We start from the raw sequence: 15,590 nt of genomic DNA on the forward strand, positions 1-15,590 counted from the left end.
TGTGGAGGTCTGGACGGCAGAGCCGCGGCTGCTGCGACGCTCAAGCCTCGACACTTCTCCCGCTACCGGCTCCTCGGAAACACGACAAGCGGCGCCGGGGTCGGTCCGGGTCCGGGTCCGGGTCCGCGGAGCTTTGTGTGGACGCAGCGGGAGAACCATCTGAGGGAGAGGAGTTGGTCTTTTGACAGCTGCAGCGAGGACAAGCGCTGTCAACATCCAGCCCGCCGCCTGGCCGTGAGTTGACGCATCTAAAGGGCTTTTTATTCGCTATTCGACTCCTACAACTTTCCTCACTGTGTTATTCCACTCACGTCGTGAACGTGTTGACTAAGAAAAACACAGAACACGCTTGATACCTGCGTGTACTGGCAACGTAATTTCATCTGTGTCGTCTGAGAAATCAGATTAGACACAAGGATGTTGGATCCAGAGCCATGTCTGTCGACATTAGGAGCTACACATCACTTTAAATGAACCGCTGTAAAGGCCAGATTTGAGTTCAACAAGTAATCCTTGGACCGTATTTTCCAAATCACAAATGTATGAATGTACCTCAACCTAATACACACCGTGAGAGCTCCCTCCTGCCTCCCATTTAACCACCTTCTTCACGAGATTCCTAGCTATTTCTCGGCATGTGTTGCACGTTACATACAACAGTGCAGGTTTTCTAATGTGCTGTACTAAATGCAGTCATCCAAGCTTTTGCTTCACTGAACGGCACATCTAAACAGGATGCACTGTCGCTCTGGGGGTGAGTCTTGGAGGCTACATTCAGTGTGATGATCTCTGCCTTGAGTGTCAAAATGAATAAAACAACTGCGACGCTGAACAGTCCGTCCACTCCTTCAACAAGAAAACATGCTTCCTTCACTCCGGCACCGCTCCTCCTGTCTGACTGTTGACAGTTATCATCTCCCCTCGTGTGTCAGTGTGTTGAACTTGTTGCTCACAATGTGACATTTGTCTGTACTTTAAATTGGCATTGATTCAAGTTTAAGCCAGTGAAGTCTCTGACAAGTGGCAGGTTAGGCTGGGCCCCGGAGCCTTGGGTTTGACCCGTGTATTCCACCTGCAGACAGAAGTCAAACTGACACTGTGCTTCCTCAATGTGGGAACAAAGCGGAGGCAAGAAGGAGGCAGTTTTTTCTGGATGTAAATATAGTCTGAAGGGCCCAGATATATATTTCTCTCTTGTGAAAATAAGGCTTTAAAATAATCCCAGAAACACTGTCTCTTAAAGAACCCCAACTGGACCGTCAAGCAGAGCAGAAATGAGATCATTTAGAAAGTGTTCTGTGCTGGACTCTGCACTGTGTTGATTAAATCCAAAGTAATGTGGTCTGGTTCTGTTTCAAATGGAGGCCCCTGTCCAATGGAATTTGGTGTCCAAGTACCAGCTCATCCGAATCTGCGATAAGCTCCAGCAATTCATTTATATTTATTCAAACCTACATTATGCTTTACATGTTTATTCTCTGTCTCTCTGTTGGTCATTTTTTTGCCTGAAGTATATATATATAGATAGATATATTTTGCCTGAAAGGTGACTTATGAAACATAGAGGTAGTAATAAAGCGCGAGAAGGAGGTGCGCTGATTCCTGCGTTTTGAAGGTTGGGCTCGGCATGGTGGTATTTCAGCCGACGTCAAAACACACACTGTAAGTGATCGTCTGTCCTGCAGTGCTGTGTGGGGGCGTCTGGTTGTTCTCCACCTTCATCCTCCCGTCCTCCTCCTCTTCCACTGAGAGAAGGGAACAGCTGGATGTGTTCGCCAGAAGCAGAACTTGATCCGGTCAGATCCCACAGGCCCGTGTCTGTGGCTGACTCCGTGGACGGAGGGGGGATCCCTGTAGCGGTGCAGCTGTCAAGCCTGACCTGAACATAAAAACACACTCACAGAACTTGTCGGGTTCCACAACAAGATTAGCGCTTCCTCTGAAGGTCTTGTTTCCTTTAGGCTCTGAATTTCAAGCAGCCAGTTGCACGTTGTATAGCGGCAGAAACCTGAGCTGAATGAGAAGTCAGCAGTGTCGGGGGTCCTGGGACCGGGCCGTCAGTGTGTGCTGGGAAGGGGCTACAGGAGGTGGGTGTGTTTGGGTACATTGTGGAGGTCGGTAGGAGGCGTGTGAAAACGCAGTAAAGATGTCGCCCTGCCGCTGGCACTGGACGCTGCTGACGGACTGCGCTGCCCTCTGTTTGTGGCTCAAGCAGCAGCTCTGCCCGGTGCCGCCACATGTACCGTCACTGGCGAAGCAGCTGGAGCTGGACACATTAGAAAACCATCAGCTGCCACTGTGCGGGCTGCAAACTGATGCATCAGTGAAAGATAATCCAGCGGGGCCCCTTGATGCTAACATGGATGGCAGAGACACACGCGTATCTGACTCCAGGCGGCTGGAAAAGACTCGGTGACCGCAGGCTCTCGATCACTGAAACCATTTAGCCCCCAAAATATTACTGTCGCAGCCTGTTCTGGCACCCTGTTATTGCACATACACTGCTTTGTGTGTGTTTGTCAAGAGTGAATAGTACTCTTCAGTAATACACAAATACAACCAACATCCGACTCACGACTGGGATCGGTTCCGACCAACCGGCCCTGAGTCAGATTGGACGCAAGTGGAATGCCATTCCAAATGCCTGACGCGAGGGTTACAGGTGCTACTGCATAGGATACACAATGTCAATCTGTTGCATTTTCAAGCAACTTTTTCTATTGAATACTGTTATACGCCAAGCTGTTTACAGCCGTAAATGTCGTGCGCCATGCCGGGCAGCTACGTGCTGCGGCGCCAGACATTGAATGAAGAAAAATAAGCACCTGCTGGACGTGGTCGCAAGGACGGGTGGACCTAAGTCCAGCAGGTCGTAAATCAGACAGTGACGAGCAGTTTTATTATTTTTATTTTTAAATGAATAAATCACAATGGCAATATAAATGAGTAAATATGGACAGTTATGGTATCACATGTGGAAAATATCACATTGGGCCAAATGCAAATGGTCCGAGCCCAACAGTTCACTGCCATCATTCACTACCATAAAATGAGTCACAACATTACACTGCATCAGTGTCTCGAACCCTTCTAGTGAAGGGAGACCTTCTGCTTGTCTTCACTGACAGTGTCCGGTGGAGACGACTGACATGGCACATCCTCACGGGACTAAAACCTTTTTTACCTCACGCCATGTCCACAGGTAGAAAGAGTGGCGCTTCAGACACCGTGACCCAGAAGCATGGGACACAAGTCGTGGCTCTATCGAAATCTCCCTGTACATCCAAAGATGAGTGTCTTGACTGAGGTCAGAAAAAAAAACCGTTGATGACGTCCAGGAAGCAGCACCAGAGGCTGTGCGATGGCACAGTCGCGCTCCGGTTAACCTCGTGGCGTTTCACTCGCCGAGTTCTGCGAGCGACGTGTTACAGAGCAGTTCACATCCTCAGCGCACAGACGGAGTGATATCGAGTGAGGCGTCAGTTAGAGGTGTTGCTGCTGGCGAAAAACCACATCTCAACTGCCTGTTGAACGAAAACTGAAGCGTAAGCGAACTGCTGCTTTTTACACCTGAACAGAGCCAATGTGCTTGACTGACAAGTCTTTGTTCTCCTGCCAGCAAGTTGTATTGACTTGTGCCAGTTTCTGCCTTTCATGCATCATATTTATGCCACATTTTAATTCATTTCGAAATAACGACAGAATCGCTTTCATCGTGAGAAATATTTTCATCATCGTCTGTACACAGAAATGTGACACCCATACGCAACAGTGCTCTGATCCCAAATCCAAGCACACTGGTGGCTTAAGAGCTCCCATTCAATGTAATCTTTGCATGCGTTCAGGGGCCGCCTGCCAGGACGAGTCAGATTTGGCCCCCGGGCCTCGAGTTGGCCACACATATACCGCCGCACCTTTTGGTGTATCATTTTTAGAGCGACTGACACTCATTTGACATCGACTAAAAAACACGCCACAGAAGTATCTTTAATGTCAACTAAATAAGTACTGCAAAACTATATGCATCAAACATTCTGCAATGTAAACTCTGATTTAACTCATTATTGGGCTCCATTTTTCCTTTTTTTGTCAATAGTTCACGACTGGTAGGTTTTCCTTTTGCAACCTGAAGCCTGGATTTGCATGGGTCACATGACTACCTGAACTCGTGTTCGCTGTCAGCGCAAGCTCGTGGGGCAGGGCTTTTCTTGGGAGATGTTTGACACTGTTTTGTTACTGTGTCATGAATATGAACAGTTGATTCAAAAAAGGGTATTCCAATTGTGTTCTCGGCTCGGATCTATCGGCCCGCTGAATTAGAGCGGCTGTCCACCTACTCTTTGTTGTGTCGAACCCGGCCAGTCCTGGCCCTGTTCTCCTCACATAATAGCACGCCTCCACTTGTTCCCCACTTGAGCGAACATTCCAGTAGCTTCTCGTTGAGAACCACGGCTGGTCGTGGTCCTGTAGGCGGCGACATGGCCACCATCACCAACCAACCTTCACGTTCATGTTCAAGGGCTCCACAGCAGAACAAGCCAGGCACTAAACCAGGACTGACTCCCACCTTTATGGAAATGACTGGTAATTATGTAGATGGATTTCAGCTCCAGCTGGAGCTCAGCCTCCACCACCGTCTTTGGACATTTGTGGTGGAAGTGGGGTGGATTCCTGAATGAATGAGCAGTGTTTTGTCGACAGTTGGGCTCCTGACGAAGGCTCCCGACGCTGAGAACTCGCAGGCTCGCGCGCTCCAGACGACGCTTTTATTTGTACTGACAGTCCATTCACACACACCCTCTGGATCCAAAGAGTTCAGGTGTTACATTCTGTTCTGTGACGAGAGCTGGTTTCTCATGGGCTTTTCTTTCGCTTGTGGACGCCATTGTGACAAGAGAAGGACTGTGGAATGTATAAGGAAGTCTGGCGTCGCAAAGGTATGCGAGGACAGCGGAGGAGCGGGAGCTCTTGTCTGCACTGAGCAGGTTTACATGCCGTCAATACTTCTGTGGGGACAGAATGGCTTGACTTTATTCCCGCATACTGTTGTCTTCAACACGACTTTCAGGAAATGTTTGACAATGTACTGGTAGCAGATGATTTGGCTGTGTTCCACATCTGGATCCACGAGCCTTTTGAAGACTTGGCCACTCTCTGTGCAGAGAGGCAGTGTCATGAAGCCCCAGCAGCCCACCACTAGCCGCAGCAGGAGATCCACCAAGGTTCTCCCTTGTTTACTGTGTGTGCTCCGGAACGTTTCAGCCACCATCCTTCCTATCAGCTGGTATGAATGTTGGCTGTAGCTAGCTGTTCGTGTCAGCTGACCGAGGGGGCGCCAGACGTGTTGTGTAACATTTACCTTTTTACTGTGTAGCGCTGAGATGAAATGCATCTAGACCCATAACATTGGGTTTAAAAAATTCAAAGAGCTAGACACAGAAATACTGCTTTACTTACTCGGGTGGGAATCTTTTACTCTCTCACCATTTGATGATCTACTCCCAGCTGCTTTGCGAGCCAGAATGAATTCTGTAAAACCCCAAAACTGGAGCCTTTACCGAAGGACAACGGAGCTGGTCGCCGCTCCTTCTCCGCCATCTTTGTTGAGGTGCGTCCAGAACGGGGCGCGGCCGGCTGATTTTTAGGTATTTTTTTAATCCGCTTGAGAACATTTTAAATTGAATGGTTGGAATTAGAATCTCGATTCTGAAGCAAACGGATTGTTGGCGCCCTCTGCAGCTCATCATGGCTCCTTCCTTTGTTTACCATCTGTGACAGAAGCCTTTGACCAGATCCATGAAGGCTTTTATCTTCTCCCGTATTGTCTCGGCAGTGAAGTTCATTTTCCCTTCGTGTATTCCTACAAACAAAGGCGGTGTTTGACTTCTGTCGGCAGGAATGCTGCCGTTGTCCACGGCGGACTTTAATGTTGAGGAAGTGAACATGGACATTTTCCTTTGGTCTCCACAGGAGGCCGCGCCAGCCCTCCGCTCTGCATCCTGACTGTCTGAGCCTCGGCGTCCAGCATGCTCAGGAGGAGCCAGGACAGGGGGATCCCCTGCTGACACCTGCCATCACCCACCCCACCTCCCCCTCTGACGGAAGGAGCTAGCAGTCAGTGGAGCGTCACCCCGGGGCCGACCGGTCGCCATGGCGAGCTTGGTGCTGAACGAGACGGGGATGGAGGACTGTGGCATTGACGACTCCTTCAAGTACAACCTGTACTCTGTGGTCTACAGCGTGGTCTTTGTGCTGGGCCTGGTCACCAACTGTGCCGCGCTCTTTGTCTTCTGCTTCCGCATGAAGATCCGTAATGAGACCACAATGTTCATGACAAATCTAGCGCTCTCAGATTTGGTGTTTGTTTTCACGCTTCCGTTTAAGGTCTTCTACAATGTAAACCGCAACTGGCCGTTCGGGGACGGACTCTGCAAGGTGTCGGGGACGGCCTTCATCACCAACATCTACGGCAGCATGCTCTTCCTCACGTGCATCAGCGTAGACAGATTCTTGGCGATAGTCTATCCTTTTCGTTCGCGTTCCGTTCGCACCCGGCGGAACGCAGCTCTGGTGTGCGCCGCCGTGTGGCTCACCATCGTGGGAGGAGGCATATCGGTCACCTTCTTCTCCACCATCAACAGCAACAGCAAAGGCAAGGCCTGCTTCGAGGGCTTCTCCAAGAGCACCTGGAAGAACTACTTGTCCAAGATCACCATTTTTATCGAGGTCAGTCTGGGTGGATGTGGGGCTTCGTGGTTTGATGCCGCCAGTGTGAAGGATTGAAAGACCTACCTTTTGTTTTTCAGATCGTGGGCTTTCTCATCCCGCTGCTGGCCAATCTGGTCTGCTCCTCTTTAGTTCTGCGGACGCTGCGGCGCCCGATAACCGTCGGCCACGGCTGCGACAGCAAGAGGCGCGTCCTCCGGATGATCCTGGTCCACCTGGGCATCTTCATCATCTGCTTCGTGCCCTACAATTCCATCCTCTTCCTCTACGCGCTGGTGCGCACCCAGGCGCTGGCCAGCTGTGCGGTGGAGCGCTTCGCCCGGACCCTCTACCCCATCACCCTGTGCCTGGCCTGCCTCAACTGCTGCCTTGACCCCGTGGTCTACTACTTCACCTCGGAGAGCTTTCAGAAGAGCCTCACCATGGGGGCAAAAGGATCGGGGTCCAGACCCGAGAGCATCCCGCGGAGTGACACTGAAGTCCAGGACACTCTTCCAAGAGACACACACGCCAGCAATGGGAAGGAGGCTAAGACGTCTGAGAGTCGGTTCTGACTCGCCGAGCGCCGCGCTGGACTGGACACATCCAACCATCAGCTGTTTGGACATGGAAGCTGCATAACTCAGGCGATTAGTTCAGTGCCGGGGTAAGTCCCGAGGTATGGCCTGGGCTTTAAGTATTACGACAGAGGAATGGATCAAAGTTTGTTTTGGGGGAACACTGCCGTGATTAGTGACCCCACTGTGGGAGTCCAAACCCCTCCAGCCTCACACACACACACTTCAAAAACACCGTTCCACAGAGACGCTGGGCGGAGGACGTGGATCCTTTTCTTAGCCGCACTGTAGTCCTCGAACACAAACGCCTCTGGCCTGCTTCTTTCCTGTCCTGCATGACGTGCTAGATGTCACCACCGTCTGTCGCGTGTGAGCGGGACAGTGACACAGCTGCTTGTTGCGCTGCTATCCGTGGACATTAAATGATGAAGAATTTCCATTGTGTTTCTTTGTTTTGAATCATAGGGGTCTGAACACTGGCCACGTACTTGCTCTCGATTTAAACCTTGACAGAAGTTCAAGAACACTGAGAACTGACCTGAGGTGGATAGTGTTCCAGACAGTATTGGGCTTTGAGAAAACGGAAATGGATGGAAGCAGCGAACGGGTCAGACACGTGGCTCCCTCTAGGGGTAGGGAGTGAGGTGTCCTCCTGATGCTGCCAGGTTAGCGTCAAGCTTCCCCGCAGTCTAGGAACGAGCGACCACAGGGCTAGTGAGGTCCACTTTTAGGACTGCAAATGGCCTGAGTCTGGCCCAGCTAGAGCTTAAGAGAGAGGTCCCGATGACAGTCTCCCTTCACTCCAGACGGTAGACATTCTGAAGCATGCAAAGGAGAACCCAGGAGTCAGCAGATTCAAGAAGGCTCGTGTTCAGGGAGAAGAGTGGAGGACCCGGAGGAGGCCCTAGTGAGGGTTCAGATGCGGCTCACCCAACAGGTGCCTGTTTTTAAGAGGGTGTCAGCCCTGAGCTCGCCGAGCCTCTAGATGTTCTGGGATTATCAGTGTTTAGTTTCACGTGAAGGTGAACAAGTGCAACCTGCAGAGCCCTCACTCCTCCAACAAGCTGCTTTTCTGCTCGTGACAATTGATCAATCAAATGCTTTGCCGCTTGTGCGGGTGCAGCGAAGGGGCTGCGGTCCTCAGGAGGCTTTGTGCCGCGTCTCAGTCCAAATGCTCATTATGGCCGGAGCAATGGTCCATTGTTTGCTCCTGAATGAGCTCTCTCTGTCTTAATCCAGCCTGAGACGGCAGAGCTGCTCAAAGTCTCTTACGACACAGCGCACGCACTCCAGCTCAGCGCTGTCCGAGGAACCAGCGTGCCAAAAACCCTCGCCACCAAAACACATGAGTCAGCACTTTTTCAAGACGATGTTATGAAATGATAAGATGGCGACCGGCGCTGTGTAGACCGGCTTTTTGAGCAGAAACCTCGACCGACGCACAGCAACTAGGACCCTGACAGAAGGCTTGACGTGGATGTCTTCACGTCTATGAACAAAGGTGTTATGATGTTCCTCTGCTGCTGGTGACAGTCTAAGACCAATCCTCACGCTTTGGTCGCACGGTCACGCGACGAGGCTGCTGCAAGCTAAGTTAGAATCCAGACCTGGAGGCGTTTGTTGGTGAATCACTGCCTCGGTGTTTATCCACCCTGAGGCTCTTTGGTGAAACGTGTGACCATGTGCAGCAGCAGCAGCGGGGCAGACGAGGCAACTGTAAACTGACTCATGCCTCTGGGTCAAAGGTCAGAAGGAGGATGATTAAAATGTGCAGTGGATATATGAAGAGCAGGAAATGGGGGGTGGGGTGGGAGTAAGGAGGAGTCCTCTTCTTGACCAGGTCGTGTCAAGAATGTGGGAGAAGAATGGCAGCAGAGAGTGAGTGTCTGTGCTCTGGGCCCCGCAGGATCACTGAGGCCTGTCTCGGCTGGCCTCTAGTGGCTGCAGCGGGGGTCGCCTTCCTGCCCAGGAAGAGAAGGGGCAGGGAGGGTTCATTTTCAAAATCGTATTACAAGATCAGCGGTTGCAAGTGACTAAAACCGAAGGCAAATACAGGAAGTGAGCTGCCCGAGAGGGAAACGGTAGCTGCAACCCCAGCTGGCTGACAAGGTGAGAACATACCGGGGACATGACAGGAAGTTATCATAACTGTACTTCAACAACTATGATCCATTCTTTCTTTCACACACGCTTGGTGTCCCCTGCCTCGCACCCTGAGTAGCTGGGACAGGCCAGGCCTCCTCGCCTTCAAGTCGACCATCAAGCACTGTTGTTTCCATCCCTGGTCTGTTGCCAGGCAGCAGTTTGAAGCAGGTCACCGGTCTCCTCTCACCCACCAGCGTTGCTGCAGCCGCCGCTGCTGCTGCTGCTGCTGCTGCTGGCGAATCAAACCGCAGCACCTGCCACAAACATGCGCAGCAAACTTTGTTTTGCAGCCGCTCTATTAGGCTCACGTGAGAGCGGCGCTTCTGCTTTCCACCACCACTCAGGAAGACTGTTCGCAGTGGAGCGCGAGGCGCTGTACGCGTGTCGGCACTTTGAATTGCAATCGTCGCAGGCAGAGAGGAAGGTAAATATGAAATTCTCACCCACATATTTGTCCCTTAGTCACTTCCTGTTGTTTTCTGTGGCTACACCTCCACGGTCAGTGAAGATTCTTGTTCAGTTGCAACATGCTTTGGGTCGTATTTTAATACAGAAACGACTGAATTAGACAGAGAATAGCCTTGAAAGATCAACTCAAACGTCAGGCTGTTTTTCTGTGGGAGGCCATGGTGCAGTGCGGGGACCATGACGGTGCTCCTCTGAGACTGGCCGAGGAACGAGGGCCTACACACGACAGCCTCGCAGGGGGTCACGTGCACATACCTTGCATTTTCTCTGGGAGTGGAAGCCACTGCTGTGAGTCTCTGCTGCTTTATTATGTGGTGGACGCTCAAGTTAGAAATAGCACTTGGCACATTTTCACTGTGGACTGAAAATACCCAGAAGGTGAGATGTGGTTTTTTTTGCTTCCTGATGTCAGTTTGGATGGGCACCACACTCACAGGAAGTCGATGGCCATTGCTCAACTGTTCTGTTTAAGCCTCTGTGCGTTTAGAGTTACATCCTCCAGGGACTTAACAAACCTTTTCTGCTCCACTTTCAAATATTCAAACGCTGAAAGAAGTGGTTGAACAGAAGTGGACGAGAGGGCTGAGAGATCTACCACTTCCTGTCCTATCAGATGAACAAAATACCTCCAACAGCATGGCAAGAAGATGGCGTACAGGCAGAGCAACTTCTTTCACAAGCTTTAATTCGGTTACACTTCACTTAAAGGTCTCATCTATAATGCAGATTTACTACATTCATATGACATCAAAGTGCATTCATGAGGCTTCAACGAAGATGTTCTACACGTTCATCATCAAGTCAAACAATGTTTGTTACGTATTATAAGATTCAGAATTTGAAAGATGATATTATTTATAATACTACATACTATTATTATTATAGTGGTGGGTATAGTCAGGTGATATAGAAACTTGAATATAGTCACCATGGTGATTTATTGTGCCATTGTCAAACTGATATACAATATTTTGTTGTTTAAATGTGTGTGTGGTTCCATCATTGGATTCAGTCATATACCACATTCGTTCACATTGAAAAACGTGGCTCCTTGTGGCAAATACTCTTTTTTTCCCTCCTTTTTTTTTTTTTTAAACTTAAAAACATATTTTTTGATACAATCATTCAAACATTATATCGTGTTGTTAGGGCAAGGCTCCAGGTTTTGTCACTAGTGTAAGTTAAATCCACAATTGATGGTATTTTATTGACCTTGTCATTGGACATTCATAACATCTTCTATGAAGCCTTATAACTGCACCATGGCCTCCTATGAATGCACTAATAATGCATTGTAGACATCCTCCTGCTGCTTATCCAAGTGGGGGTCATGGGGGCAGCAGGCGCAGCAAAGAGGTCCAGACTTTGCATGGCTCAGAAACCTCCTCCAGATCTTCTGGAGGAATATGGAGGCCGGCCAACTGAGGTGTCTGCCAGGGGGCGTCCTCTCAAGGTGGAGCAGCAGTGACGCTCCTCTGAGTGGCTCCCAGATGAATGAGCTGCTCACAACAGTCGCTTGTGTCCACAGCTGTTGTTGTTTGTCTCAGCCCTCCCTTCATCATGAGACCAGTACGGACCTCAAGTTACTGCACCTCCTCCACCCGTGGCTCTTCAGGCCTCCTGAGGTCCTGTTAGAGGGTCAGACAGCAATGTTGAGGCAAAGTAAACTGTTTCCATGTCCTTCTCAAGGTGACCCTCAAACTCGGGTGCACAGATGTGTTGGGAGCAGACATGAACGCCTCTGGAGCCGAGAGCAGAGCCCACTCAGGATGTAACCACGACATGAGCGAGTGGGAGGAGCACATGGAGAAGATGTACAGCTACTTCTACCTGCTGCTCTTCGTCCCAGGACTCCTGCTCAACACCACCGCTCTGTGGGTGCTGTGGAGACACATCAGCAAGAAGTCCAAGACGGTGATCTTCATGATGAACTTGGCCTTGGCAGACCTGGTGCACACGCTCTCTCTCCCTCTGAGGATTTACTACTATTTCACTCACTCCTGGCCCTTCGGGAGCGGCCTGTGCTTGTTCTGCTTCTACCTGAAGTACCTCAACATGTACGCCGCCATCTCCTTCCTGGTGAGTTGAGCCCACCTTCACCCTCCGCAGACCTCTTGTCTTCTACCTTTGGAGGGAAGTCCACCGCCTGCTCTTCTGCTGGCAGGTGTGCATCAGTGTGCAGAGGTGCTGCTTCCTCCTGGACCCGTTCCTGGCCCGCAGATGGAGGCGGCGCTCTGACCTGGTGATCAGCGCTGTGGTGTGGGCAGTGGTGGGCCTCAGCTGCTCGCCCTTCATCTTGATGCGGAGCGGCGCCTCCAACACCTCTGATGCGCAGCATGTGAGCGAGCTGAGGGACTCCGTGGAGGGAAGCGCTCCACCCCCATTGGCCTCCTCTCCCAAACCCAGCTGCTTTAAAGACCTGCCCATGCGTCGTCCCTCCACCGCGTTGCTGGTCAGCATGGTGGCTCTGGCTGAGGTCTTTGGCTTCCTGCTTCCTCTGCTGTGCATCGTCTACTCCTCCGTCCGCATCAGGCGCTCCCTCGCGGTCCAGCAGAACCACGCAGCTCTCCAGCCCAAGAACCTGAAGCACTCCGACGGCGAGAAGAGCCGTGCGCTGAAGATGGTGCTGAGCTGCTCCCTGGTCTTCCTGCTCTGCTTCGCCCCCTACCACATCAACTTCCTGCTCTACATGATGGTGCAGCAGGGCATCCTGAGCCACTGTCCCACCAGGCTGGCCGTGCTGCAGGTCCACCCGGTGTCTCTGTGCCTGGCCAGCCTCAGCTGCTGCCTCAACCCTCTGCTCTATTACTTCCTGACCGCGGAGTTCCGGCTCCACATCCGGAGTCGCACCTCTTCCTTCTCCAGCTCGCTGATGTCCTCCCCCATGAGCCAGAGGCCGCGGCCGGAGGACAGCAGAGACGCTCCCAGGTGAACCACACACCCACCGCTTGTATCGCCACAGCAGTCCGGCCATGTTTGAAGTTTAGCCACCCAAACGCTGAACTTGGTTTTTGTCAGAGAAGCTAAATACTGACACCTTGAAAGGCATTTTATTGGCTCTGTAGGCGATTATTATTGTTTCTATTTGGCTCCTCTTGTAGCATCATGCCATTGAGCGGATGAGAGCAAAAATAAAAACACAATGTGAGGATGTTTACTTTAAATTAAAAATGGCTGTTTACGACCAATAAAAGAATGCGCTTTTCAATGACGTCACATTGCTTCTTACTAACATTCATATCAATGAGGGGTACACGGGTTCCATAATGTGGACCAGGAATTCATAAAAAGTCAATACACAGAAGTTACAATGTTCCACGTCATGTAATCAAAACATAAAAAGTTTAAGGCTCTCGCTGCGACAGTTCACGAGTCCACCACTAGAGGCCGGTGTAACAGGCACAAAGACCGCCGCACCGTTCCAAAACAAACAAGGCCACGGTCTGCAGACCATCGACCTGACCCCTCTGTGTCTGATGGTGAAGCAGTTTTCCCGCGCGGAGGACACTTTGGAGCATGAGGCGTGTGGAGGCCCGGCTGAGCGCATGGCAGAGGTCATCTGCTGCGGCCTGGCAGTGACCTCAGGCCGGCCACAGATCCTGGTGCATGCCTGTGCTCCAAACAGCAGGCGGCAGGGAGAAGGCCAACAGGTCCTGCAGGCACATGAAGGCCACACACCCCACTGAGCCTCGTTTGGAGCCGTCTTGAGGAATTTCACAGATGTTGGATCGGCCACGAGCTGGTCCGAAACCAGCCCACGCGATCAGATGGTTCCACTTTTCACTGAACTCACGGGCGGTTCTCCACAGGAAAAGGCCGCGTGAGTCACCTCAAGGCGAACTGAGCCGCGGCCTTGTTGCTGTGAGGGTGCAGCGTGATCCACTGGCTCGCATGTCTGACTCACGGCGCTCTGGAAGCCGCCACTGCCAGATCATCGTCCCATCTATGCAAAGAACAAGAAAATACGGTCTGAAAGTAGCACCTGTATCTGCAAACCACACTCTTGCCTACGGGTGGTTCTCTGGAAAGAAAACCCGGGGCTGCAACCTTGTGGTGCACTTCCTCTGCTGTTCACCCAGGCGAGGGACGCCGGCAGCTGCTGCAGATGCTGGTTGAGTCATGAACAGCCAGGAAGGCTCCTCTGCTTCTACTCAGCACCGAGTGAGCTTGATGTGTTCCGTCCCTTGTTTTAGTTGGCACTGGTCTACAGTCGCTGTCGTCTTTCCAAACACCACTCTGGGTCAGTCAGTCGGGTCGGGTTCCAGCCCAGTGAGAAACGGGACGAGGGTCAGCTGCAGGCGCAGCGTTGCTTACTCACCAGGAAATAAGTGGAAGACCCCAGTGGAGCTCGGCTGCCTCCAGCTACGCAGCTCACGCTGCTTCACCGGCTGAAAAACTGAGGCGCTCACTCACACACACAGTTCCAAACAAAGGCCGCCCCACCTTCATCTGTCCATCCAGACAGGCGGCCAACTCTCTTCCTCACCTGACCAGAGGAAGGCTGTCACGCTGCTGAAACAGTGGGTGGCTAAAACCACTCCACCACTTGATGCACCACGCATGGGAGAGCAGAGGAAGTGATATGGGAAAGTGGGTGAAAAGAAACGTTAAACCACACTTACTGCCTCATACAATGTTAGAGGAGAGAAGCCTGGAAACGCTAAAGCAAATACAGAAAAACAACGCGCTGGATGGACTCATATTAATTCTGGAATTATTTTTTCTTTCTTTTGCCTTCATTTTCTTAAATATTCTGGGACTCTAGAGTTTGATCTCAGGAGTGCAAGAATGCAGATAAATATCAGGCAATGGAATAGATGCTAGTAACACACAATTTCAGGAAATGAATGAGGAATTTGGGAAAACAAATAAACAAGGAAATAAGTTAATGTATATGATATATTTCCTTCAAGATATACACATTGATCTACCGACTGATATCTGTGATGCATTTTAGCCCCCTTATATTTCCATATTGACCTCCATAATTAGGATACATGCAGGAATAAATGGGGAGCGAGCTGATGGATGGAAAATGTTGAAAAATGTGTAGTTATCATTAGTTTTGGCTCTAAAATTGGCCTCAATAATTGACAGCAGTGTTAAGAAGAACAAAAGTTTCACTGTCACAATTTTGAGTTAGAGACCAGCACAGTTGTGGTTATGAATGATGGGTGGAGCTTCTCAACAAAATACTGAGGAGCCTGCTGCACACCGACGGACAGTAAGAACTAAAAATGTAAGTGACGGAAGTTACATTCAAATGAAGGGGGGAAGTCATGTCATGACTTTTAGTTTCCCCTTTATATTGTCCAGTGATGGCAAATGTGGACACATAGCCATTTGGACATGAAGCGAGGGAAAACATCATTTCACTCATATTGGCTGAACATTGGACTCTGAAGATGTAGAGATAAATGGAGGGAAATAAACGTGCAGCTGTAATAAATAAATCAAGTAAATAAGTGTATAAATATGAGCAAAACCCCCAGGCCATTTAGTATGTTGACTCTATTCATTTGAAAGACTATTTCTTCAGATGTTTCCACCTTTATGTGTGGATTATGTCGCTTCTTTGAGGGGCTGTTTTATTCTTCCAATATGTAGGTCACAGTGAGTGACATCTTATCAAAGATAGGAGGTGGCCACAGCTCTTTTTGAGAAGCGCACGAGATGCATCACACTTGTTGCAAA

At 50.4% G+C, this 15,590-nt stretch overlaps 2 protein-coding genes across 2 annotated transcripts; both read left to right on the forward strand.

The window, feature by feature from the left end:
• lpar4 (lysophosphatidic acid receptor 4) lies at positions 1-7,594 on the forward strand. The gene is made up of 3 exons (XM_053879149.1): positions 1-234; positions 5,971-6,726; positions 6,807-7,594. Exons 2-3 carry the CDS (start codon positions 6,151-6,153, stop codon positions 7,278-7,280), a joined length of 1,050 nt encoding a protein of 349 aa, XP_053735124.1. The 5' UTR covers positions 1-234; positions 5,971-6,150; the 3' UTR covers positions 7,281-7,594.
• Positions 7,595-9,727: 2,133 nt separating this feature from the next.
• Positions 9,728-13,089, forward strand: p2ry10 (P2Y receptor family member 10). The gene is made up of 3 exons (XM_053879148.1): positions 9,728-9,852; positions 11,586-11,975; positions 12,061-13,089. Exons 2-3 carry the CDS (start codon positions 11,628-11,630, stop codon positions 12,826-12,828), a joined length of 1,116 nt encoding a protein of 371 aa, XP_053735123.1. The 5' UTR covers positions 9,728-9,852; positions 11,586-11,627; the 3' UTR covers positions 12,829-13,089.
• The last annotated feature ends 2,501 nt before the right edge of the window (positions 13,090-15,590 follow it).

The sequence above is a fragment of the Synchiropus splendidus genome, chromosome 11, assembly GCF_027744825.2.
Source record: "Synchiropus splendidus isolate RoL2022-P1 chromosome 11, RoL_Sspl_1.0, whole genome shotgun sequence".
Classification (NCBI taxonomy): Eukaryota; Metazoa; Chordata; class Actinopteri; order Syngnathiformes; family Callionymidae; genus Synchiropus; species Synchiropus splendidus.